The sequence below is a fragment of the Stenella coeruleoalba genome (genome assembly GCF_951394435.1).
Source record: "Stenella coeruleoalba genome assembly, chromosome: 11".
Lineage (NCBI taxonomy): Eukaryota > Metazoa > Chordata > Mammalia > Artiodactyla > Delphinidae > Stenella > Stenella coeruleoalba.
Genome location: NC_137157.1, coordinates 36080447 through 36108141, shown reverse-complemented (window position 1 = coordinate 36108141; position 27695 = coordinate 36080447). Strand labels below are relative to the sequence as shown.

The 27695-nt window shown below is 35.2% G+C and overlaps 1 protein-coding gene across 8 annotated transcripts in view; it reads left to right on the top strand.

Annotated features, from left to right (window-relative positions):
- Positions 1-27695, top strand: part of TMTC2 (transmembrane O-mannosyltransferase targeting cadherins 2) — an 859721-nt gene that overhangs the window by 246815 nt on the left and 585211 nt on the right. For all 8 annotated transcript variants that reach the window (XR_013830420.1, XR_013830421.1, XR_013830422.1 and 5 more), the window contains 3 exons: positions 12197-12282; positions 12751-12935; positions 14015-14093. Coding sequence is in view for 5 of the 8 variants with exons in the window: in XM_079936321.1 (XP_079792447.1) it covers positions 12197-12282; positions 12751-12935; positions 14015-14093 (350 nt within the window). In the remaining 3 variants the exon portion in view is untranslated. The remainder of the gene's footprint in view (positions 1-12196; positions 12283-12750; positions 12936-14014; positions 14094-27695) is intronic.

The window sequence follows — 27695 nt, the reverse complement described above, 5'->3', positions numbered from 1 at the left end:
TCATTGAGCACCTCAGTCCCCAACTTTCCATCATTCCGTTCAGATCTTCTGGTGCTCCGCCAGCTCTTTTTCCTTGTCTCCAGCCACTAATTTGCCTCTGGTTCCCACTGCTGGGACCTGTAAATGATGACTCCTGACACGAATAGATCCTTGCTCTCTTGACCCTTGAGTTGGGTGAAGGGATATCTCTTCTCAGCACCAAAATTAAACCTGCAAGGGCAGTTTTAGGAACATTGTTATAAATGGTGTTTTCTTTCAATTCTTCAAGTACTGCAGGATAAGCCCATGAGTGAATTGTTTCTAGGTTGTAAAATCTATTCCAGGCCAAAAGAGATAGGCTAAGACTTTCGTTTTTGGAACTGCTCATGCCTGTTCTTAAGTTAGAAACTGCTGGTTTGACCTAACACCTATTCCTGCTGGTCTGTGAGATACATGATACCTTTTCCTCTTTCATAATTTATTGCTTCAACAGCAGACTTTTGTTAGAGCCCTGCTGTTAAGGGACAAAGAAAACACCCACTTTGTTGAACATTTATGTTTAAAGTGAGTGCATTGCACTAAATCACTGTGTGCCCATGGGAACATCCCTAACCCAAATTATAACCATATCTGTGATGGAATCAGGCCCTGATTTTTTTTGGTAATATTTTTTTGAGTGTGTTGATTCCTGTGGAATTCACAAATGTTCTTTTTTTTTTTTTTTTCTCCCAGTGCCTGAACAAACTAGTTTTAAGTTAGGTTTCCTTCTGTGGACTTCCACAGTGCATCAGACTGTATCATGGTACCCTGTACACAACTTTGTTACTGCTTTTTAAATTATCTCTCTTTTCTGCCAGTCATTAAAATCTCTATAATGGCACTTTCAAAATATATTTTGAATGAATGAATGAACAAATCAAGAGTCTAATTACATTGACTTTTACTGAGCAGGTCAAGCTTTGGCGTACTCCTGTATCCCAGTGTGGGGTTCCTCCACAGTGATTGTACACCATCCAACTGATAAATATCTCTCCTTCAAAAAATGACATAATAATTAGTCATCGATTTTGGATAGCCCCTGTAAATAGCAAAGAATAAAAGCAAGTCTGTATATAGGTTTAAAGTTCCATCACTGGTGGTCAATGCCTTTGTCTTAGGTATGCTTTAGTTCTTAATTTTACTTGTTTCAAATCACAGAATTCTCTTAGAGAATGAGGAAATATTTGAAAGAGATTTGACTATGGTCCCAGAAAATATATATGGACCTACCTGAATAATATTTGTTTTTGTGGGGAGAAAAGGAGTGGGGAAAAGGGAAAAGTTTCATTTTTTTAAAAATTTAACTCTCACCTTTGTACCACGGAGGCAGCTTTGTGAAATATTAAGGGCATGGGTTTTGGCATTAAACAGACTTGGATTCAGATCTCCCATTTATTGGTCCTGCACTTGGTCAAGTTGCTTAATCCTTGTTCTTCATCTGCAAAATTGGGCTCTGATATCACCTAGTGTTGTAGCAAGGATTAAATAAAGTTCCTGGAAACTTGATATAATTGTATAATAAAAAACTAAAGAGTTTGTTAGCTGTTAATTTCATTCCGTTTCTAACAGCTCACAGCTCTCTTGTGTGAGGATACTGCTCACACTCACTGGTAAACATTTCCATTAAGAGAAGTAGGTCTTGAGCACAAGAATAACTCAGGGAAACCCCTTTATAAGTTGTATTAATCAGAGTCTCCAGAGAAACTGAACCGCTAGTGTGTGTGTGTGTGTGTGTGTGTGTGTGTGTGTGTGTGTGTGTGTATGTATATAGTAAAGAGATTTATTGTAAGTCATTGATTTATGAAATTATGTAGGTTGAAAAGTCTCATGATCTGCCCTCTGCAAGCTGGAGACCCAGGAAGGATGGTGGTGTAAATTCCAGTCTGAGTCTGTAAGCCTGAGAACCAGGATTACTGAGGGCAGATCAGTGTCCCAGCTGAGACAGAGAGAAAGAAATCTTCCTATTCTCTTTTTTGTTCTATTCAGACCCTCAACAGATTGGATGATGCCCACCTACAATGGGAAAGACAATGTGCTTTACTCCATCTGCTGAATACAATGCTAATCTTCCTGAAACATCCCCACAGACATACTCAGAAATAATGTTTAACTAGTGTTCTGGGTCTCCTATGATCCAATGAAATAGACACATAAAATTAACTATCACACCAAGTATATTGGTTATGATGCATTTCTTGGTGAAGTTGACTTGGCATTGGAGGCTGTAGTTTACCCACCTTTGAAGCAAATCCAAGATGTTTATATATTGCGATGGGCATGTATAAATACAGAAAGAGAGAAGAGAAATTTGTTGATACAGAAAATGGAAAAGCACTGGGTATATGAGCAGGAGAGAGAGGGCAATTATAAATGCTTAAACTAAGAACAGGTACATATTCCCAGTGGACTAATATGGGAAAAGACATGGAAAGACATGTGAGTTGAAGCCTGGCAGCTCTGAATTTGAGTCTCATCTTAAGACTTTCCAGTTGTGTTATCATGGGCAAGTTGTTTAATTTCTATCTCTGATGTTTTCATATCTCTAAAGTAAAAAGAGTAATAATATTTTAAATTGCTAATTTTAATTATGAAAATAAATAATATGGAAAACACACATCGAGTGTTAATTCTCTTTCTTACTTCCTCTTAAGTGCTATTTTTTAACTAGGAAATTATATTCACACCTATTATTATTGTATGACATGTAGAGGAAAATATAGCCGTAATTATATATTCGGAAGACAGGTATAAAGTGAATTATGCATATATTAATATACAGTGTAGTCTGTGTATCCCAGATCCAACAAAATTAGCTATGTAGATTTGAGTAGCCATTCCGATTTGGGGGCTCCTTATTTGTAAAATGGGGATTATACCTTTATAGGTTTATTGAGAGAATTACATAAGATAATAATCGTGAAGCATTTTGTTCAGGACGTGTTACAGAGTAGAAGTGGACTTATATGGGATAAAGGCTTATTTAGATGGCATAGTCCAGGCTCTAACTCAGAAGAAGTATCTTCGTAATGAATGCTCCATTCAACTGAGTCTTCATCTATTTTTCAGACATGGTACTATAGTGAGGATACATTTCTCTTTCTTTAGACCCTAAGCAAAAACTAATTTTAAAATAAAGTTAATAAAAGCTACAACTTGTTCATTTTCCCCCTGATAGGAATTGATGAGGTTTTTAGTAATGTGTTGGAAATATAAAAACAGTTTTTTGATTGGATGCCTACTGCCCCATATTTGATAGGTTAGAATAAAAAACAATCATCTTTATGAAATAGGATGTCATTACTGTACTTTATTCAGTTGTCAAAGTCTAAACAAAATCCAATTTAGAACAAATAAACAGGTCTGTGTCAAAAGAAAGATACCAGAGAGGAGGCTTAACTGTATTTTCTGAAACTGTATTACTTGGCAGTTCTGTGACACTTAGAAATGATACCCAGTGAAACGGGTTTCAGCTTTGGGGAGCTACGTAATAGAATCCTGTGTGCGCATCTGTCTAGTTCACGTCACATGATTGTTGTCTTTTTCTCCATCTCCATTTCCATTCTTCTTCATGCAATGAAAGTATGGAGCAGGGAAACAACTTGCTCATTGCTCAGTGGGATTTAACCTTTTCAAGAAGTGACATCTTTTTATTTTGCTCAGAGTACATACAGTATATAGTTATCATGTATAATAACTTAGCAGTAGTTTAAAATTAGTATCCAATTAAATTATGCTTTTTGTAACAAACATATTATTATTCTAATAAATTGAAATTGTGTGTTTTAAGTAAAAAGTTAACTGTTTATATTCCCTTTCTCTCTTAGTGCTTTTCTAGTTTAATTAAAGAAAAGGAGAGAAGGAAAGTTGAGTTTATGATTTGAGAAAAAAAAATATGAGTAGAGGGAATTCTTTTGCGTGGTCCTCAAATACAAAATCTGTTATCCTAGGGTGACCTGAAAGCCATAGATGTGCCATGTGAGACCAGAAAATTTATATAGCTTTGTCTCTGGAATCTCCCGTGGAACTCAAATTCAATCACTTATATCTCACTTATATCTTTTTCTGAGATTAAAATCCTACCTATTTCTATTTCATGTGATAATGCCTATGAATTTGCTTCTTTCTAGTTATTTGAGGATTGAGAGGATTAACTGAAATGCTTTTATATTAAAAAATGCTACTAATGTCATCACTCTTTTGGGCAAAGAGTGATAACTCTGACCACTCTGATGTCTAGACATTTAATTTAAGAGTTCTAATTTCATGCCCCTATTACACTCTAAAATTGTATAAGTTTAATTGAATATTTTAATTGCAAATTTCATACTTGGCAAATTGTCTCATCTGGTTATCACTCAAAACCAGACAACACATACTTTATATTCATTCAAATATAATTAATAGAAGTTTTCCTTAAAATTCTCTATAAGAGCCATACTTGATATTACATATTTTAGTTTTTAAAAAAACAAAAGAAAAACTAAACAAAACAATGCATGTGCTTTTATATGTATCTATTTTTTAAATTTTATTTTATTTATTTTTTTATACAGCAGCTTCTTATTAGTTATCCATTTTATACATATTAGTGTATATATGTCAATCCCGATTCATCACACTACCACCCCCCGCCGCTTTCCCCCCTTGGTGTCCATACGTTTGTTCTCTACATCTGTGTCTCTATTTCTGCCCTGCAAACCGGTTCATCTGTACCATTTTTCTAGGTTCCACATACATGCATTAATATACGATATTTGTTTTTCTCTTTCTGACCTACTTCACTTTGTATGACGGTCTCTAGATCCATGCACATCTCTACAAATGACCCAATGGAATATTACTCAGCCAAATAAAGGAACAAAATTGGGTCATTTACATGTGCTTTTTTATCAGTAGAGAAGAGGATAAGAAAGTAAGTGGTAAGAAATCCCAAATAACATTAGCTTAAACTAGTTAAAATTGTATTCTCTGTACAGAGAAGTCCAGAGGTGTGCAGTCCCAAGGTCATGGGAAATTTTTATAAAGGGCTCAGTTTCTGGGCTCCTTTCAGTTTGCTCTCTACCATCTTCAGAACAGGGCTTTTCTCTACCATCCTCAGAACTGGGCCTCCACCTATAGTCAGCAGGACAGAGGAAGGGTAAGGGAGAACATGCTCCCTCCTCTTTGAGGACTTTTCCTAGAGGGCCTCTGGCTACTGTGCTTTCATTTCATTGGATAGAATTTAGTCACATGACCAAGACTCCTGTACTGATTGATTCTGGTTCTTTGTATGTATTCAGTGGCTTGTGCATATTAGATACTTAATTTCTAAGCTCTTGTGTCACCCTAAACCTTGGCATTACTGCAGTTGATTCAAGTAGTAGTAATTTATTCATTTTACTTACAGCTTCTGTTTTTAAAAAGGACTTTGAGTTTCATTCCAGGATAGTCACTTGAGATTTTTGCCTGATACCTATTTTATCAAGCAAGATTTGGGGGCATTTGTGTGTTATGAGTTTGACATGCTGTAAATTATCACTTCTGTCTGATAATAGAGATTAACGATTTATGTTTCCAAATATCCTATTATGAACATAGACTAAAAGTAGGCATTAATCTTGGAAAAACAGAAGAAATGCAACTGTAATGCCACTTCACAATTAAATTATATAAAATCTCATTATTAGAGTCATCAGCTGAATTAGCAAAATCAGTTATTAAATGTGAATTAATGCAAAGTTTGAATATGATGCCAAGCCAATGCCAATTAATGTCAGTTGGGAAATTTCAGAGGCATGAATACTTTAGGAAAGCATTGAACATCTAAAACATATAATGTCTTATCTCTGAGGAAAGAAATCTTAGTTTCAGAGTACCTACATGTGTTAAAAGATAATCAAACAAAATAAAGTTCAGAAAAAATGTCTCAATTTAACATGAACATGATGTTTTTGTTAGTATTTGGACCTTAAGGATTATCAATTATTTTGTGAACCATTGCCTGTAAACATTAAACTATCTGATTTATTTTGATGACTAAGAATTTTTGCCCAGGGAATAACCAAACAACTTATTACTGAAATATTCTCAATAACATAATCTTAATTTTAAGTTGTTTTAGCTTTTCAGTTTCCAGAAGGCTTCTAACATAGATCGTCATTTAATTTCCATGAAGCTTGTCGCTACTGCTACTGGTAGATTAAAATGCTATCCTCTGTAACTTTGAGTTTTCATAAGCATGGCGGCCTGATCTGTCTGGAACTCCATTCCCTGCATGCTTGCCTTCCCTACAAACCTCACCTGACCTGTCATCGTGGAAAAGCGTCCCTTTTGTGGGTTCCCAGAACACTTTATGCTTCGTTTACACTGTATTGTGAGTGTTTGATCATCTGTCTTCACCATGAGATAGTTCATTCAAAAAATATTTACCTATTGTTTGGTAATCTTATTCTCAATGTTTAATATGGTGTAGGAGTGCCACAAATTATGCTTTAATGAAATTGAAAGAAGAAAGAAAGCTACTATCCTTTAGTATTTCCCTGGTCTTAACAGCTCTTGGCTCTGTAAACCACATCCTGTTTCACCCATGTTCTGAGTAAATGTCCGCTTAGTTTACTGCAATTCATATTCTTGAAAACTATACTTTTCTTCTGTTTACTGCAATACATATTCTTGAAAAGTATACTTCTGATGTGCTTTATTAATACCAATATTCGAACATGTCGGATCTCAACGATTTTTAAAGACCTTTGTTTGAACCTGAGGCAAAAGGTAGGTCTACTTGAGGATTTGTATGTTTTGACAGTTCTGTATTGAGGGCAACCTTCTACAAAGAGCCACTGACATTTTGTTTGTATGTACTGACAGCAGTGGGGAAGGGCATGCTTTTTAAAATAATTTAGAAAATTTATTTTGTTGCCTTTTTAAATGAAAAGTCAGTAGAAATGATGATAGATTAGATTTTTATTGAAAAAAAATAATTTATTCCCTGTAGTTTGCTTTTTTGCATTCTGTATTCTCTACATAGTTCATGTATGTGGTTAGCAGGGACATGAGGACCTTATGTTCTGAACAGATATGTTGCAGTTAGTATGTATGAAATGCTAAATGTGGTTTCTTAACCTCAGCACTATTGACATTGGGGGCCAGATAATCTTTGCTTTCGGAGGCTGTCTTGTGTCTTCTAACATGTTTACATATTTAATGGCATACCTGGCCTCTACCCACTAGATGCCAGTAGCATCCACCCACTTGTGACAACCATAAACGTCTCCAGACATTGCCCAGTGTCCCCTGGGAGACAGAGTCACCCCTGGTTGAGAAACATTGTACTAAAAAATGCTCCCCTTCTGTCTCTGTCAATATTTAGAATCAGCTAGGGATTTGTCTGCCTGTTTACACTTAATGTTTGCATTTAACTCTGTCCAATCCACTGTTACCATGGGTTTGACTGGTTTTCATTTATCAAGTATCTGGAGTATTGTGATTTTTATTTTTAATGGTATTTTAGAGAAAGGGTTGTTAGGGGAGATTGGGGTAAAGATGGGCAAAACTTTTGCAAGAAAAAGAAATTCTACACACTTAATGGTAATTCCTAGAAAATGGTCAAAATCAGGTTAAAACAAACTGAAAGGATTTAAGGGAGGGCATTTTGTTGTTTTTTTCTTGAAGTAAAGTGGTCTTCTGGAATTTAAGTGTTACAGTGAATAGTACTTTTTGTATCCAGATGTGTTTTCTTCCTTTGACTGTAACAAGTATTTATTCTTTCTGTTTCTCCAATTTGTATTCTTCACTGGCTGCTTAATTTCAGTGACTGTGGTTCTGAAAGATAAATCACTGGGGGAGAAATATGAGAAGTAAAAGATTTGAATCTATTAAAATACACTATAATATATCCACCTACACACAGATACATAAAAGTGACCCAACCATTTATTATTTAGAGATCAATAACATTTTTTCAATTTCTCCCCCAAAAGACACTTCGAATTCACATTCATCTATAGCATGGGCCAGTTTCCTTAATTGTAAAGCAACTTCACATAACATGAATAACACTATTTCTTATTAGATTCTAGCTTGATGGTATATTAAAATGTGTTGTTGTTTTTAATATACATAGAAACCAGAAGATTTTATTGACATGATCAGCATGTAAACAAACTGTGTCATCAATTTTAAACAGCTGTGGAAAAGCCTTTGGTATGAATGGTCTATTAAAATACAGATCCTCCTTTACAATCGGATTGCTGGGCTTGAACTGTGGCACACTTCTTGCTAGCTGTGTGTCCTCTGGTGTGTTGCAGAACTTTTACTTGCCCCAGATTCATCATCTGTAAAACGAGACTTGTAATAATAACCTACCTCATAAGATTATTGATGAGTAATAAGTTAATATATGTAAATTAAGTTAATATATGTAGCACTGTAAGTGCCAAATAGGTTTAGCTGTTGTCGTTGTTCCTATTATTACAACCACAACTATTACAATGTGAAGGGTTTCTATCCTTCTATCCAGTCTTCAGTAAAATAAAGAATGGGTTCTATAAATGTGGAGAACAGCAGTAATAGAAGCTTCATTGTTACAGCGCTAGAATTGACCCAAATTCATCCTGAGCTGTCAAAATGGCGTTTGGATTCCTTTTCAGAGCATTAATTCAAATTCATATTATCCAAAATCTGAAGAATTTTAGAGCAAAAGGAAACATAACCTAGTACATATGCATCTAGACTTGAATTATCTTCTCTCTTCTCTTCTTTTTTTCTTTTAGAAAGAGCATGGGATTTAGTATCAGAGAAACTGTGTTCCAGTCCTGGCTTTGTCGCTTGTTAACCATAAAACCTAGGGTTAGTTGGTAAATTCTCCGTGGACCTCGCTTTCTTCCTGTGTAACATGGGGCTGATGATGACACTCTCTACTGCTGCTTACTTTCAAGCCTCTGCCCAATGGCACTTGCACTCCGTGAACCTTCCTTTGTCCATTCCTGAACTAGAGCGGTGTTGCTCCTCTGTGCCCTATCATAGTAATTTTCCACACCATTTATTTTCTTATTTGTCTCCCTCAATAGATCGTGCATCCACAGGAGAGTGCATCTGTCTTGTTCACATTTGCAGTGTGCATACTAGAGCATAGTTGATGCTCAATTAAATCCTTAGCCATGAGAAATTGGTCACAATAGCCGTCTAACTTGGACTCATTCCGTTGCTAACTTTATTCAGATGATACAGAGGATGATGCTCTCTAATTCAAAGAGCCACTTTATATATAATCCTGGAGACTTAGCTGCTCCATCCCTCTGTGTGACTAGTTTCTTCCAAAGAATGAGGCAGGCTGGACAGGATTGTCTAGGTGTGGTTATCATGCTGTATCTTATGAGGTAGAAAATGACAGGACTGTAATACATCAGTATGAGGGAGCCCATGAGGCTGAATACATCATTTTCCAGGTTTATGGGCTTTAGGTACAGTTTCAAAGATATGCATTCATCTCCTCATGTTCTTTTTGTCTAGCCTAACAGCATATTTGTCCTTTAGGAATGCCATTATGTGCAGACTAATTAGTGGGCGATTGCAGTTATTTAGGTGACAGGAAAGGTAAAAAGGGCTCTGCCAGATCTGTAAAAGTGAACCTTGAGGGGCCAGAGTAAAGAGCCTTAGAAAATAAAATAAGAATTGGTAGGCTTTGGAAACTTTTTAAACCTGGGATTTTGAGGGTAAGTGAAAAGTCACGAGTGATAACCAGGTTTCTGATTTTAGCAACTGATGTAAAGGATGGTTCTAATTGTTGAGGAAAGATTTTTTTCTTCTTTTATCTCTTTCATTTATCACCTTATTTTTGAGTGGGAAATATTGCTTTCAATTTTTGGATGTGTTGGTTTTGAAATTCCAGCTAATAAGCACCTAGATTGATGTGGTTGAGTAAGCTGTTGAATTTTCAACAGATCTGGATGTTCGGAGAGAGATCACTAATTTAGAATTGAGAACGGTCAGCATATGAGCTGCATGTATGCATGTTGTCATGCAGAGACAGTACTTACCAAGAAGGAGAAAAAGACAAAGTCCTGGGAAATACCGACTTCTTTTAAAGGAATATATGAATAAAGATACACATTTCTTCATTCTTGGAAGGATAGTCTCAGGGATAGAGAATAAGGAAGACTGGTTTTCCAGAAGCCAAGGAAACACAAGAGTTTCAGGAAGGAAAATGGGTTTAATAGTCACAGATGCTACAGTTGAGTAGGTGATTCATACAAGCAAACTATTTTGGGAGTTTGATAATTAGTGGAAATTCGATTATGACATTTCAGCAGAATTCTGGGAAAGAGCCTAAACTGGATTTAGGGGTAAATGGGATTTGAGTCACTGGACATGTGCACCACAGACTATCCTTAAAGGAAATCTGACTTTGAGGGGAAGAACGACAGTAAGAGGTAGTTAAGAGGTGGATGCAGGAATGATAAGGTGGTAGGGTTTTATCTTCCGCTCTATGCTAAGAGGCACACAAACATTTTTGTAGTCTTAAGGGAAAGGAAATTGCAATGGGGAAAAAGATTAAAGATATTGGATAAAAAGGGGCTCGTGGAAGGACTTTAGTTCCTAAGGAAAGTAGGAAGACTCGGATTAAGATGGATTTCTCCTCTGATGACATTGGCCTTGTATCAAAGAAGAAACACCTCTCTATCTGAACCTCAAAGGAAAGTGACAAAGACAATTAAGGTTGTAGATATGTTTCTGAAATGAGATAATGTGTATGAGCTTAGCTAACTGGAAAGCATTTTGTCAAAATTATTTTTATAAAGAATATTACTCCTTTTTGGAAGATATGTGAGTGTTCTTTCTCTTTATCAGTTTTACTTGCTTCTAAAGACAACTGAACTTTTTCACAGACTCTTAAATGCAGCAGGAATCCTGCTTTGTTTTTCCTTGTTCCTAGCAACTGAAAAGTACACTTAACAGCAAAGCACATCAATTTCATTATCAAATTGTTGCTCTAAATTTTCTACAGATATGTACATTTCTGTGTATATGTAACTGTTAATGTGGTTTGGAACAGTTTCATTTATTCAAATGGCTCTTTTAACAAATAATAGAAATAATGAGGTTAATATATGCTAATGACACAAGTGAGCAAACTTTAATTTCAAAATGATTTACTTCATTATTTTTCAATCATGCCCATTAAGTAAAAAGCTGAGTACTTAGAAATACTCTACAAAATGATAAGTTTTTATCAGTGGCCTTCTCATTTTGCAAACCTCCATTTTACCGCCTTTTGGAGGCCTCAGGAGCTGGCAAATGGAATCTGCAATTTGAGGTTCATGACAGTAGTACTCGGGTCCAAGAGAGGTGCCAAATGTCTGTAAGACACTTGCTGATTATATGAGAATAGGGATAGGCCAGAAAGCCCTCCGTGAGAACTTTCAGAACTTAGTCCAGTTCCTTGACACTGTATTTTCACAGACATGCTTATAATTGATTCTCACTTGTCATGAGGGCAGGGCCTGGAAATGCTGGGATAATCCATGTGGCCACGCACTGCCGGAGGAGCCTCCTAGGGAGGCCCAGAGTCTGAGGGTCTGTAGACCAAAGCATGTCTCACAACAGTGAACTGAAATTCGCCCAGTGTTCTGATATTTAAGCTTATTTGACCAAATCCAAATAATAAGGAAATAACAATGTGGTTGGTCTTCAGTCTTTGATGGAATCTGATAAGATTCTGACTCTATACTATTGATCCAGATTACCTTTTGCCTTTCAAGCAGTCATGGGCCAATATTTCCCAAGCAATATGGCCAGTGGGAGAGGCGTCTCAGGTTTAAAGGTATATATGTATATCAGGGCCTTAGACAGGTTTCCTTTCTGAAGTGATGAAAAACTGCATGCTCCAAGGAGAAATCCAGGTGGTTTGTAATTCTAGTGGTAGAGAAAAGATTGCTGGAAAAGGGAAATTTCAGTAGGGGGTAAAGAGCTTTTTGAAATTACTTCTTAATACTTTCTAATGTAACGTACATGCAGCTGATCCCTCTCTAGTATTTTCTCTCCTGAGTAATCATTTCCTTCTATTTAGAATTTATTTTTATAGTACCTCATCATTTTTATGGCCCCATTAACCATTTTTATTTTTGAAATATAAAATGAAAATTTGATTTTATGTATAGTAATACAGTCTTGTCTCCAAATTTCTGTTTTGCTCATGCAGAGGGTTACTTCTACAAGAGAACAGCAGGTTTGCAGAAGCACTACATTATTATAAATTGGCGATCGGGAGCAGGCCTACGCTGGCTTGTAAGTAACATTCAAGTCCTTTTAAAATATCCCTCCCTTCCCCTCCCTTCGTGAAAATGGTGATTTAAAGCCTCACAGATTAAAAAACATGGTAACTCTATTTCTGAATACTTGCCAATCAAATGATGAGACTTTAACAATTACATCTCTCTCAATTTTAGTATTTTGGTGCCTGTTTATCATGTTAATATATTAAGATAAATATAACTTTTATTCATCTAGATATTAAGCTCAAAATATTCTGACTCCTTGAAGGCAGAGACTCTTATATATTTTTTTTCAGTGACACCTGTACTTCTTGCTACATTGTTGTTCTTTTGTATATTTGTTCCCTGGGTATTTATTTCTTGGTTTTCTTTTAAAATCAGAAATAATGCATAGAAACAAAACGGAAGTAAAGATAACTTTATTGTTTCCATAGTATACATCATCTTCTCAACATTTGTATTTCCACTTGTCTCCCCTCAGCTGCATATTTAAACACCGGGATTATTCTAATGAACCAAGGAAAGACGGAAGAAGCTCGACGCACGTTCCTGAAGTGTTCTGAGATCCCTGATGAAAACCTAAAGGACCCTCATGCCCATAAGAGCTCGGTCACCAGCTGTCTGTACAACCTGGGGAAACTCTATCATGAGCAGGGACACTATGAGGTCAGGCCAAAACCTCTGCCTTCTTCCTCCCCTTGTTCTGATCTAGTCTCAATGTTTTCTACCTACAATCTCATTGTAGGGACACTGATCATTTAAGAAGCTCATAAGTGTTTTTATTAAAAGAATTTTATGGTGAAATTCTTTTGGAAAAAAACTCTGCTCAAGCAAAACTTAATGGATTTCTTCACTGTGAATTTCTCAGCGTAATTATGACTCCTCAGGAAAAGGAAATAACATGCATTGCAGCTCAAGCTTGTTTGCTCACCATCTCTTTGATTTTACAATTCAAGACACATTATTATTTTTATCTATATCCATTTTTTGATGTTAAAAAATACATTTTTGTACTCTGCGTATTGAGTAAATGATTTGATATAAATCCTACTCGTTTCTTTTCATTCTTTTTAAAACAATAACCCAGTGAAAACTAATTTTATTGTGTTTTTAAATTGGGGAGGGGGAAAGGTGATGGAGACAGGGTCTTGTGTGGGAAGTTGGGAGGTTGACCCAGTCCTGTGTTCCCTGTCTCTCTCACGAAGCCTGCCTGCATGGGTTTCTTCTCTCCCATTCAGTATGGCTCCTCCCTCCTCAAATGACACCCACACACACTCTTACACGATGTATTAAGATTGCAACATGAGGGTGAAAATAGAATTTTAAAAATAATTGCATTTAATGATCTCAGTAGGTCTCAGTAGCTAGAAGATTCGTTAGTCAATATTTTATTTAGATCCTACTTGATCGCCTGACTTGAAGTACCTACAGATTTTAGATGACTGTGGGTGACTTCTGGTTATTTTATTGCATAATCTATGGGAACTGAAAAATTTATATTGAGAGAACAATAGTAACATTTGACTCCTTGTTAAACTGATTTTTATATGACCTTCTTCACGGACTGGGTTGAATATTTTTATTCATGAAATGGAGGCAGTATGATATCAAAGGATGGCTTAATTATTTTCCTCTGAATACCATTTAGAAAGAGCAATGGAAGATTTTAATTTTGGAAGGATGTTGTTATTTTATTTTCAGTGACTAGCCCTGTACTTTAGCTCTTTTTCTGTTTCTTAAATTAGGATGCACTTAGTGTATACAAGGAAGCAATTCAGAAAATGCCAAGGCAGTTTGCCCCACAGAGCTTGTACAACATGATGGGTAAGTAAAATAGTAATATTTTAATTGATATTTCAGGGACCTATGGAAAAATTGAAACCTGTAATTCTGTTAAATGGAATTCTAATAAATCATATTGTTAATCTTCACTAAAAAAACCCTGTTCACAATTGAGTGTCACATTCAAATTTTTACAAAGCATACTTATTCTAAGAGAAATAAATGTGTTAACATAGTGATTTTCAACAATTGGCTGGATCCCAGAGTTGTTCAAAAGGGGCTCAAAAACTGAAGCGGGTTTTGAGTGTTAGCTAGACCCTAGAGATTGAAAATGATGAATAAAGTACATGTAGATTTTAATGAATTTATGAAATTTGTGATAATTTTTGATCATGTTATTTTCTTAATCATAATGTCCTCCTCAAAAATAAACATTGCTATGATGTAGAGATTCATGGTTTTGATGCTTATAAAAAAATGTGAGCAACTGAGCCAACTTGTATGATTTTCATTGATAAAGGCTTGGATCTCAAGAGGTTTTTTTCAGGGTATTATTTTAGAGTAAAAACAATACTGTGAAGAGTGTAAATATCCTACTACAATTATTCCTTTTTCTACATTGAATAATTAGCTTAATTTTCTTATTAATCAGAAAGTAGGTACGCTAGGGCATTGATTTTTCTATGTACAAGAGGTCAAGAACTAGAATTTCTAGTAAAATAATCTGCCTATTACCTGCAATTGATCCGTGGCAGCCTTATAGGAAATTGTTACCACAGCTATTTGATGGTGGACACACCTGAAAATTGCCTATTTAGTATGTGATTCTTGAAAAGAATCCCTAAAGTTTAAGATGTTCTGCTGATTGATTAACTCTGCTGTTTCCAGATAAGGGGTTACTTTTGTCCTCAAATCAAATATTTCTTTTTCTCCGAACAACGAATCGCAAACTCAGATTTTCCTTTTTCATTAAACTTGGTTAACTTGCTTAGTATTTCTAGGCCTTCCTCATGCATATAAACTAAACATGACTATATGATCGCTAGGATTATTTTATGCTTTTATATTCTGTGATTTGAGACATTTGATAGTAGCTGTATGGCTCTGAGTACACATATAAAATCCCAAGTCCTCCCAAACTAGAAAATATATGCCTGGCAAGGACACTCACTTCTACTTTTTTTTAAATAACAGAAAATTCAGAAATAGTTTAGAGCTATAACAAGGCACAGGTCAGTAAATAGAAAAAAAAAAAAGATTTGGGAGAGGTTTATATATTCATTCCTTGTCTCTGGGAATCCTGACATTTAGCCTGGACAGCAGTAGGGTGATTTAACACTCGTGTTAAAGACGACACTGGAGTAGTTTTAGTTGCTATTTCTTTTTCTCTTTGGTATAATTACTGAAAGGTAAAATCTAACTTCCTTAAATGTACTTTTGTCTTTACCCTCTTATGAATTAAAACCGCGCCTTTCACTATCTAACATTTTACCATCGATCTATCCACTCAGGTGAAATTTACATGTCCATAAAGTGTGTACCTAGATTTATCAGTTGAATTAACCTTCTGTGTTAGTGCTGGATGGTTATTCATTTCAAAATGAATATTGAAAGAACTCTGTTCTCTAGTTTTGTCTGAGCAGGCACAGTGGTTTTAGTTTATAATTTTACTTTTAACGCTAATGCTTGGGAAGGACTTTTTCCCCAATTTTCCTCGGTTATCAGAGAAGACATCTTTCTTTAAATTAGGAAAGGACTCAGATCCATGGCAGCAGACTGCATATGGCATCTTTATTGTTAATAGGAAGTGTGGTATTCACTATAGTTAATGATTTGAGAAAATTCATTCAATTATTTTAAGTAAATACATTTGATTGAAAATTCAGCTGGTACCTTGAGATCTGTGTCTCATGTGGTTACACAGATGCTGAGCACAAACAGGCAGCAAAAGATAAGTGTATCCCTGGGGTGATTGCTTAGTCCTTTGTCTTATTTTCCATTATAGAAGGAGGGAGCCGCTTTGCCCAGACTCTGCAAAGCCCTCTAACAACTTGCAAGGGGAGAATCCCAATATAATTTATAATTCCAGATTTCTGCCATAATTATAGTGGCTGCCTTCTGTTTAATTTTATGTGACGGTCTGTCAGCTGACTAGGTTTTGTAGTTTCAGTTGTTCACGAAACTGTAATTTTCTCCGAGAATGAGTTCACCTCCTAATCAAATGGGTGAAATCCTCTGAGTGTTGGCTTTAACTCCTAATACATTTTGATTAGCCTCCATTTGACAAGAAAAAAAAATGGCCCAGGAGATAAGCTGCCCTATCAGTTCATCATTTTCATTAGTCTGTCAACATGTGCTGATTATCCTATCAAGTTTATCAACAGCCTTGAATGTGTTTTCTAATTCTCACATTTGCATATTATTGGTGCCCTTTAGGGATCAGTGATGGATTATAATGTCTGGTGAGATTTAGCCTGCAAGTATTCATTTTTCTCACGGCTCATTCATTTACCCCTTCAAGACCACTACCCCCAAGCACTTGCATGTATATCTGCAAACATTGTTTATTTTCTTTTATTTGGAAGTTAGGAGACATAAAGGAATAGGTATGAAAAAATACAATTATATTTGAATGTTATTATTACTTTAATAACTCAATTCATTGCAGCTGCTTAAAAAAACAAAAAAAACAACAAAAAACCCCAACACTCCAGCCCTTTGCATTTTCCCTTCCCTTGAACATTTTATGAAAAACATATCACTCTATGCTGCATGCCAGTACTTGACTTACCCTGAACATCGAATGAGCCTATTTTTCGCATTTGTGTATTAATAGAAAATAACAAGTTTGATTATCGATTATTACTTGCTTCCCAACTTAAATTTTTCTATATTTTATTGTAAGACTTAGTTTTTATTGTGATAATTTATAAGTAAACTTAAAAGTCTATTTAAAAATACATTCTCATTATTCTCTTTGATTTCATAGGATCAAGGTGATTGAGTAACAATAATTGAGGAGTATCGTCCCATCCAAAATTAAGTGAATTTGCAAGCATGTACAAATCATATTTTAAAAGACACTATATATCACTTTTATAAACAAAAATTAAAGTTTCACCTAGGTGGCAGTTATAATTGGTAAGGTATGAAAATACATGAAATGTTAAGAGGCCAATCACACAATAACTGTTAAAATTGCTCCTAGCCAGTTGTGGACCTCAGTTTCCTCTTGAGAGAATGGGTTGGATTCAGTGGAGATTCAGTATAGTCTGAAGTCAGATAGCCCAGGTTCAAATTATGGCTCTGACACTTAACAGCTGAGTGACGTTGGGCAAATTACTTAACTGAAGCCTCAGTTTCCCCATCCATAATGTGCTTGTAATGGTAGTGTCAGTTTGAGGATTGAGTGAGATAATGAAGGTAAAGCATGTTGGACCAAATGCCCAACCTAGTAAGTGTTTCGTGACATTTACCTTCCGTTGTAATCATTATCCTTTCTGTAGGCTTTAAACTCCAGAAGTCACTCCTTGTATATTCTCTGGCAGTTCTTTCTGTATTTACCAATATAAATCTGATTTCTCTATAGATACAGTTTTGACGTACTGATGGCCTTGGAGTCACCAACAGGGATTCTATTTCGTTCTGTCCTGTCTAGAATTGCTGCGTTTTCTCTCGAAGTCCATTTCCCTTTATCTCTCAACAACCACAGTCAAAATCCATCTTTTATCATTAACTGCATTAACCAAAAGTGAAACAGCGTACTTAGTTAATGCCCAATTAATTTAATTCCATTAATAGAGTATTCCCTTTAAATTGAAATCGTCATATTTAGGTTAGAGTTTCTTCTCCTTTTCCTGTCATGACATACTTTTCCCCTAGACTTTGTCAAAATTATTCTTTATTCTGACACCTATTGTAGGCCTTTATTGAATCTCAATTTCTCCTCTTTTCTTCTCAAATTGTAAGTGATTTTTAGAATCATAGAATGTTAGAGACGGAAGATTCGTATCTTTAAAATCCTCCTAACATAATCTTTTATTTTACAAGCTAGAAATTAACACTCAAAGAGTTAGGTTGATCTGAGCCTGAACCAAGATGGCAGAGTAGAAGGATGTGCTTTCACTCCCTCTTGCGAGAACACCAGAATCATAACTAGCTGCTGGACAGTCATCGACAGGAAGACACTGGAACTCACCAAAGAAGATACCCCACATCCAAAGACAAAGGAGAAGCCACAATGAGACGGTAGGAGAGGCACAATCACAGCAAAATCAAATCCCATAACTGCTGGGTGGGTGACTCACAGACTGGAGAACACTTATACCACAGAAGTCCACCCACTGGAGTGAAGGTTCTGAGCCCCATGTCAGGCTTCCCAACCTGGGGGTCCAGCAATGGGAGGAAGAATTCCTAGAGAATCAGACTTTGAATGCTAGTGGGATTTGATTGCGGGACTTTAACAGGACTGGGGGAAACAGAGACTGCACTCTTGGAGGGCACACACAAAGTAGTGTGTGCATCAGGACCCAGGGGAGGGAGCAGTGACCCCATAGGAGACTGAACCAGACCTACCTGCTAGTGTTGGAGGGTCTCCTGCGGAGGCAGGGTGTGGCTGTGGCTCACTGTGGGGACAAGGACACTGGCAGCAGAAGTTCTGGAAAGTACTCCTTGGCGTGAGCCCTCCCAGAGTCTGCCAATAACCCCACCAGAGAGCCCAGGTAGGCTCCAGTGTTGGGTTGCCTCAGGCCAAACAACCAACAGGGAGGGAACCCAGCCCCACCCTTCAGCAGTCAAGTGGATTAAAGTCTTACTGAGCGCTGCCCACCAGAGCAACAGTCAGCTCTACCCACCACCAGTCCTTCCCATCAGAAAACCTTCACAAGCCTCTTAGATAGCCTCATCCACCAGAGGACAGACAGCAGAAGCAAGAAGAACTACAGTCCTGCAGCCTGTGGAACAAAAACCACATTCACAGAAAGATAGACAAGATGAAAAGGCTGAGGGCTATGTACCAGATGAAGGAACAAGATAAAACCCCAGAAAAACAACTAAATGAAGTGGAGATAGGCAACCTTCCAGAAAAAGAATTCAGAATAATGATAGTGAAGATGATCCAGGACGTCGGAAAAACAATGGAGGCAAAGATTGAGAAGATACCAGAAATGTTTAACAAAGACCTAGAAGAATTAAAGAACAAACAAACAGAGATAAACAATACAATAACTGAAATGAAAACTACACTAGAAGGAATCAATAGCAGAATAACTGAGGCAGAAGAACGGATATGTAACCTGGAAGACAGAATGGTGGAATTCACTGCTGTGGAACAGAATAAAGATAAAAGAATGAAAGGAAATGAAGACAGCCTAAGAGACCTCCGGGACAACATTAAACGCAACAACATTCGCATTTAGAGGTCCCAGAAGGAGAAGAGAGAGAGAAAGGACCCAAGAAAATATTTGAAGAGATTATAGTTGAAAAATTCCCTAAGGTGGGAAAGGAAATAGCCACCCAAGTCCAGGAAGCGCAGCGAGTCCCATACAGGATAAACCCATGGAGAAACACGCGAAGAAACCCAGGAATCAAATTGGCAAAAATTAAAGACAACGAAAAATTCTTGAAAGCAGCAAGGGAAAAACAACAAATAACATACAAGGGAACTCCCATAAGGTTAACAGCTGATTTCTCAGCAGAAACTCTACAAGCCAGAAGGTAGTGGCATGATATACTTAAAGTGATGAAAGGGAAGAACCTACAACCAAGATTACTCTACCCAGCAAGGATCTCATTCAGATTCGATGGAGAAATCAAAAGCTTTACAGACAAGCAAAAGCTAAGAGAATTCAGCACCACCAAACCATCTCTACAACAAATGCTAAAGGAACTTCTCTGAGTGGGAAACACAGAGAAGAAAAGGACCTGCAAAGAGTTAATTTGATCTGTTTAGGATTACACAGTTTGTGTTAGAACCAGAAGTGTAGTTTACTGATTTAAATTTAAATGCTTTTTGTATTCAGTCCTTCTGTATTGCCAAAATTGGCACATTCTTCACTATGTCAATATAGCTTATCTTTACCCATTTAAAAACCAGCATATATATCTATATGTAGATATAGATATATAGATACATGGATATAGATATCATTCCTTGTCCAAATATATATTAAAAACCTTTTCATCTTAAAAGAATGAAACACCTACAAAATTGTGGTTTCATTACAGATGCATGAAATGCAGGATATTAAAATTCTTTTAATGTAGGTTAATTTTTAACCACTCTCATTTTTTCTCTTCTTTCTTTGTAATTCTTTATTTCCCTTACTATGTATACTTAAGCATTGCTTTTGAATACTCCTAAGAGATTATGGGAAACTAAAATAGGCTGTAGCTTTCAATTTTATCAGTTTGAGCCATTCCAATCCCAAAGGTCATTTTAAGCCTATTTACTATTTAATATAAAATTACTTGGCTTTCTCAATGCAAAGTGATTGTTGGGTTTAATTATAATATATAAGCAATTTAGGCCATTTCGTCTTGGTAATATATCTCGAGAACAAAAAGCCACGATGTATTCATGGAGTAAGAATCTAGAGTTACAGCCTTGGCGTTGCAGTCTGCAATCACTGTGTTTAGAATAACCTCTGTGTGCAAAAAAAAAAAAATCTTTAAGTCACAGGTCCTGAGTTAGGGGGGGCGTATAGTGGTGGCAGGATGAAATGGAAATAGTCCATATGGTTTCTGCTCTCATAGAACTTTGTAAGTGATTTCACAGTTTGTCTAGTGCTCTTTAGTATCTTTCCTTAATAAGTAAATGCCTATAAATGAAATGGATAATTGTATTACTCTAACCTCGAGAATATTTTGTTCATAACTTTGTAGGCCTACTATGTTGACTGGACCAAACAAACCAAAACAAACAAAACAAACAAAAATCTCAAGCTTTTTTTTTTTTTTGATGTGACACTAGTGTCACAATTTGCACATATATTTATATATCCTTGTTCTTTAAAAAATATGTGTCTATGGGTAACGTGCTTTTATCTTAGGGAGAGGTTACATTCTTTCAGGGGAATTCCATGATAATGATCATTGCTATTTATTACCTCATTTGCCTTTATTTTGATCTTACCATTTGATTCTCTTATTTCTGATAATTCCTAAATCTTTTTTTATACACATCCCTGTTACTTATGAAATCCTAGCTCATTATTAGAAAATATATTTTCCTCCATCAGCCTGCAACTAACAAGTCTTTTACTTACATAGGTTTAAAATTGACAAGATGCTTTTTCCTCACATTCTCTCATAAGAAAGAAGGACTCTTTTGACTTAATTTTCAGTTTTGTGAAAACGGCTCTTCAATTATGAGAGATTTCCCCAATTTCATTGAGCTAGTTAGAGAGAATGGTGAAAGAACCAATAAATAGGAGACACAGTGAATTTATTATAACGATTTTTAGAGTAAAGCGCTTGTCCAAATTTTAGAATTTGTGTTTTTGAGAAAGAAACTTGTGGAATGAAAAAGTTTTGTCATGAATGGCTACCAGGGACCTTTAGATTCCTTACTCTCATTTAAGTAAGAACTGACAAAGAAGATGTCAAATGTACCTCCTGACAACAAAACACAAAAATTCTCACTTGTAAATTTATCCTAACTCTACTCGAAGGATGTATACTCTATGCTGAATTCAGTTTAGTAGGTTGGCTGTCAGAGAAGTCTGCTTTTCTCTCAGCCTCTGTATGGTTGGTTTTTTAGTGCATAATTTCTTTTTGTTGGATTTTTCTAGTGTGCACATTTGTGTGTGTGTGTATGTGTTGACCTCACTTTGTTCCAGAATATATTTAGAATAGAAATATTCAGAGTAAATTTTTGATAGGTCAGTTACATGCTTAATGTCTTCTTCTATGACTGGTGGTTCTAAAGTGGATTGCTCAAGGCATTTAGCATGCTGACTGTGAAAGAAATGGTTTTTAACTGTGTGAGATTTGAACTTCACATCTTTCAAGTGTGGAAGCATTAACACTCCAGTAGTGTTAAGCTTTTTATACCACCTGCTTCCCCTATTTTGAGTTCTGGTGATTTTCCTGTGATTGCTTCCATTGGCGCTCTTGAAAATCTGTGCGTCAGCCCTTCAAATATGATACGACTGTATAACTGGATTAGCCATTGATCTGTGTACCTCTACAAGAATATTAACTTCTAATTTTTAAGATAAACCTTTTCACTGCATTTTCATGTTTCATTCGTCAGAAAGGACAAGACCAGGAGAAAGGATAAGACCAGGGCCAGGAGATTTTAGAAATTCATTTTGTAAGATATGGAGCCAATAAGATAAGGAAATATGAGCTTTGGGCTGTATATCAAAAAGAATAAATATATGAAATGTATGTACACAATTTGCTCCTAAAAGTTCATTTCTCATTATAAAACTGTAGTGGTTTATTTTTTTTTCTTTTTACCATTCACGCTTGATATAAATTCTCCATTATGTACTATGGTTACAGACATTAATTTGCTAGGCATTACATACACTACAAAGGCCAGCCTCCAGTTCAGCTGCATTAAATAGGTAATATATTTTGTTTAAAGTTTCAATTAAACCCAGGACCAGAAGATATATGGTCCCTGTGGGGAGTTTGAACATTTTCATGCCAGTGCTGGGATTGCCTAAGGATCATGCTTAGGTCTAGATGTTGCTTGCTTTCCTGGAAATACGATATGAGACAGTTGATTATATTTCACTGCTATTAAAACCACACGAGCCCACCTGTTACATTAATTGATACTTTTGCCAGTTTAGTGGTAAAGGAAAAGATTGAGACTTAAAAACTTTATTTTTAAATTGAGTTATAAGGAAATGAATATATTCAAATTAATACCTAATTATATCCTTATTCTCTGATTCCCAAATAATTTCAATATGTTCTGCTTGAAAAATATGTTTTCTGAGGCTTCAATAGAAATAAATGAGAAAAAAAAAGTGTATATTTTACTCTCTTATTGGGCACTATCCACGGAGTGAATCTTTTACTCAGTAATAAATATGGGCTGGATTGTTCTCAGAAAATTAAAGTGATGCTATGTTATACTTGGAAAATTAACTAAATTTCGAATTCTGACATTCTTAAAAGATGCCAATTTTGATGACATTGAGATGAAATGGACATAATCATGAGGAAGAAGAAAATCTTGTATGAAGGATACAATCTTGAAAATCAATGTCAAGAAAACAATAAATTGTTGCACATATTTAGAATAGGCCAGTAATACAAATGAAGTTAAAAATTAAATACATTACTAATTGTACATACTTTGCTCTGTGTGTATTTATATCGGCTTTTCCTAATAGGTAGGGAAAAGTTGTTTCCTACATGAAAATCTTATTTAACTCCCACATGAACTGTTACTTAGTTGTGATTTTATTTACACTGAGTGAAGCTATTGTCATATTCAAATTGAATAAAGCATTAAAATAGAACATGCAAAGTTTTGTTCCAGATTACAAGTCTTTTTTTTGCCAACATGTAAATTATGAGTATGGGGTTCTGTGAGCTGTTGTAGAATCTTATTTTTAAGTATTCATTAAAAATAGAATGAATTTTTAAATTTTTGATATATCTTAGTAATTAACATTAATATAAAAATTTATAAAATATATTATTCATTACATATTATAGAGACATATTGCTTGATCCAGGAATACATATGAAATGTAATCCTAAGAAGATGTGTATAAAACTGAAAATGCTTTTATTATTCTATTCTGATGTCTTCCTGCAAATATTTATACCCTATTTCTCTGAATACTATTATTTTCATTAATTCTTTCCAAGCTAGTATAACATTTACTCATTCTTTTTTCTTTTTTCTGGTGTAAGCTTTGGGTTTTTCTAAACACAATTTAGAAATTCCTTGCATATATTTTTAGTATTCCCTAAATATTTCAGTTGTATTAAGCTGTTTTATTTTATTGCATTGTAATTCTCTTGACGACAGTATTATATTTTTTGGGAGCGGATCATCACCTCCAACATACACAGGGACACACAGACACACACACACACACACACACACAGTCTCACTTTCTCTTTTTTTGGAAAATCTGAACATTTTATGGGATTGTCTCCAACATTTGTTGACTGATTGCTCTTAGTGATTTATTTCCTTGAAAACATAAAGGAAATTGATTAGCCTGGAGAACTTCAGGATCCCGAGTTGCAAAAAGAGACATAGTAACATAGGCTCCTGGCTATTTTCCAAGTTAAATTTTGATGGTACATCAGATGTTTCCGGTATATAACAGTAGGTATTAGGAACCTTTTTAACTTTCACTGAAGTTTAACCTCTTTCTTCATGATTTGTGTTTTTACTTAATGAAACACATTTTCATTTTTTTCCCCTGCATTTCCTCTCTTTGCTTTAAAACTACCCTTTCTGGCTTCAAGGGTTTCCCCTTAAGTTTGGTGCTGTAAGAACTTGCTAAAGAATTACGTATTGAACCTTTTCATAACCCTCAGTTTAAGACTTGGATTATATTTCATTTACTTCCAATCACTCCGCCCCAAAGGAAGAAGTTATAATTGTTAAAGTCTGTTGTCAGATACTAAGTAGCCTTCCTAATTTCTGTAATCATTTTAATTTTTGTCTTTGTCTTTGCCTGCTCTGTTCACTACCTCTTAAGGATTTCCAATCAGGACTAATATATCTAAGGTAACTGGACTCTGTCATCTTTATGATACCATAAGGCTGAGGAAGATATTAGGACGGAAATACAAAAGATTCACAAAATTTGACAGCCAATAGTTACAGCAAGTTTATGACATAAATAAATAAAGGCCAGACTCCCTAATGTTTCTATGTTAATGCTAATACCGTGAAGTAAAAAGTGAGAATTAAAATCACAGCAAGTTAAACTCTTGACATAATAGGCTCCTGATGTCATGTGGTTCTGTCCGACCTATAGATTCTAGAAAAAGAAGTTACTTGGAAATTTTTCTTCAGTGACATACTAGGCAAAAATGTAACATCTAAATTCAAGTTGATACATAATGTGATCAATTATTTCTCAGATATTTATCAAGACTCTGTGGAGCCACTTCTGAACTTAGGTTGGAGGACAGATAAAGAGATGAAGTGTTTTCTCTTGGGCTCTACACATCTCATAGTCTAATTTAAGATCAGGAAGATTATAATTGGTGAGGTAAGTCCTATAGATACATTAAAAAGATGGGGGACAGACAGGAGTTGGAATAAATGAAGAATTGAGTATAATTTTAAATAGGAAAAGTCAATTTTGTAAAAACTGCCATCTTTACTTGATCCCTGGATTATAATTCAATAGCAATAAACATCTCAAAAATGTATCAAAAATTTGACAAAATCATTCTAAAGTTTATCTGGTAGACTTAACAGGAAAATAGAACCAAGAAGGTTTAGAGAAGAATAATGGGTGAGACTTGCTGTACTTGATATTAAAATATTAGTATCAATAGAAGCTACAGTAATTAGAGCAGTGTTGTCCTGGCATAAAAACAGAAAATCTGACTAGTAGGACAGAATGGAGACCCCAGAAACAGACCAAAATTTACTAAATCTTTATAGATAATAGATGTGGAATTAAATATGATTGAGGGAAGGGAGTTTTTATAAAAGCTGGTCTGGGAGAACTGATTAAATGTTTGGAAACAATAAAATTAGATATCTGCCTCACACCATATGGTAAAATGTATTTCATGTGGAATAAGTAGCTAATTTTAATAACAAAACTATATAAGTAGAAGAGAATGCATGTCCCTATAATGGAGAATAATTTTGTGCAAAATAGATAGTGATTAAACTACAAAGGAAAAGTCAACTTGATTTGCATATGTAAAAATTAAAATAGTCTGAAATGAAAAGCTATTACCATCTTTTGCCTATTATAGGGAAAAGATAAATGTCTTAATTAAAAATGGTTTAAAAAATGGTTTAAAACCATTAAACAGTGACCCACAATTTTAAAAAATTGCTGGTTAAAATCTTATTTAAAAAAATTTGTGAAAATATATGCATTTCATTAGTTCAAGAATTCTATATATGTATTCTAAGATAAGATAAAAATTTTTTTAAAAAAGAAGGATGATAATTGCTGAAGTAGGTGTAGTACCTGCAAAAAAAATTGGGAGGGGAATTTGAATACACAAAAAATTGATCTTGAATGAGAAAATACAATTTTGGAAAATTTATCATATTTTTTAATATAGTTTTAAAATGCTAGAAGGAACCTAAATATTTAAAACTAGCAAAATATTTTACTTATAATTGATTTTTTTCAAAATATAAAATAAATTCTGGAAAAACACCAAAACTTTACCAATCACTATGAGTGATGGGATTCATCTGATTTAATAAAATTACTATCTTTCAGATTTTCTACAATGAGTAGATATAATGTTAATAATTAGATAATAAATATTTAAAAAAAATTAAAGGATTAATCAGGACTTGGGCTAGTCAATCTTGAGTAGATCATCTAGAAAATCCATGAATATGACAGTTCCTTTTTAAACTAACTAGGATATTGTCACTGGTTTATGAAATGACTGTAAATTCCTGGACAGTGATGAATCTACAAATGATTATATAATTTAGGGGATTAAGGAGTTATTTAGTCTTAGCCCCTCATTTTGTGGATGATAAACAAAGGTCTTGTCAAATAACCTGTTTGTCTATAACCATACAAAGTTTTAATGGAAAAGTAAGAATTAGAAACCCAGACATCTAATTACTCTTTTGGTATATAATTCATAATTCTGTGCTACATCATAATTATAAATAATTTCAACAGGTAGATGGACAAACCAAGTTAATCAATCAGTTAATTAAAATGTGTTTATTTCATTTTAAAATTATGTGGCAAAATTAGTTCCTAAGGAAAGAATTAAAAGTAACATATAAAAAAAAATCATAAACTTGAAGATGGGTAAAGTGCTCATTAAAAGAAAAATGACCAGCACAGAAAAACACTACTTATAAAAACCATCAATATAAGACTTGCCTGGTGGCACATTGGTTAAGAATCCGCCTGCCAATGCAGGGGACACGGCTTCAAGCCCTGGTCCAGGAAGATCCCACATGCCGCGGAGCAGCTAAGCCTGTGCGCCACAACTACTGAAGCCCGCGCGCCTAGAGCCCGTGCTCTGCAACAAGAGAAGCTACCACAGTGAGAAGACTGCGCACCACAACGAAGAGTAGACCCCGCTCACCGCAACTAGAGAAAGCCCGCGCACAGCAACGAAGACCCAATGCAGCCAAAATAAAGAAAACAAAATAAACCTGATATCTTAAATGGAATAGAAGCATTTCTTAAAAATGGAATGATTACGTTAGTGACCAGCCAAGTCCTTAAGCTGGGAGAGCTTAGAAATTAGATAGATTACCATAGAATGCCTGACCTTCAGGCAAAGTATCCTAAAACACTTGCAATATTGACAATCAGATGCTTTCACCATATCAGCAGCAGAAAGCCTGCTAGAAATCATGCAGGGCTATTTTCTGAATGCTCCTATTCTTTACAGGCCAGAAAAACGCTATAACCTATGTGAGCCCTTTTACAAAGGTAGCATTTCTCCCCAGTGTGCTGGTGTCACTGTATTTTACAA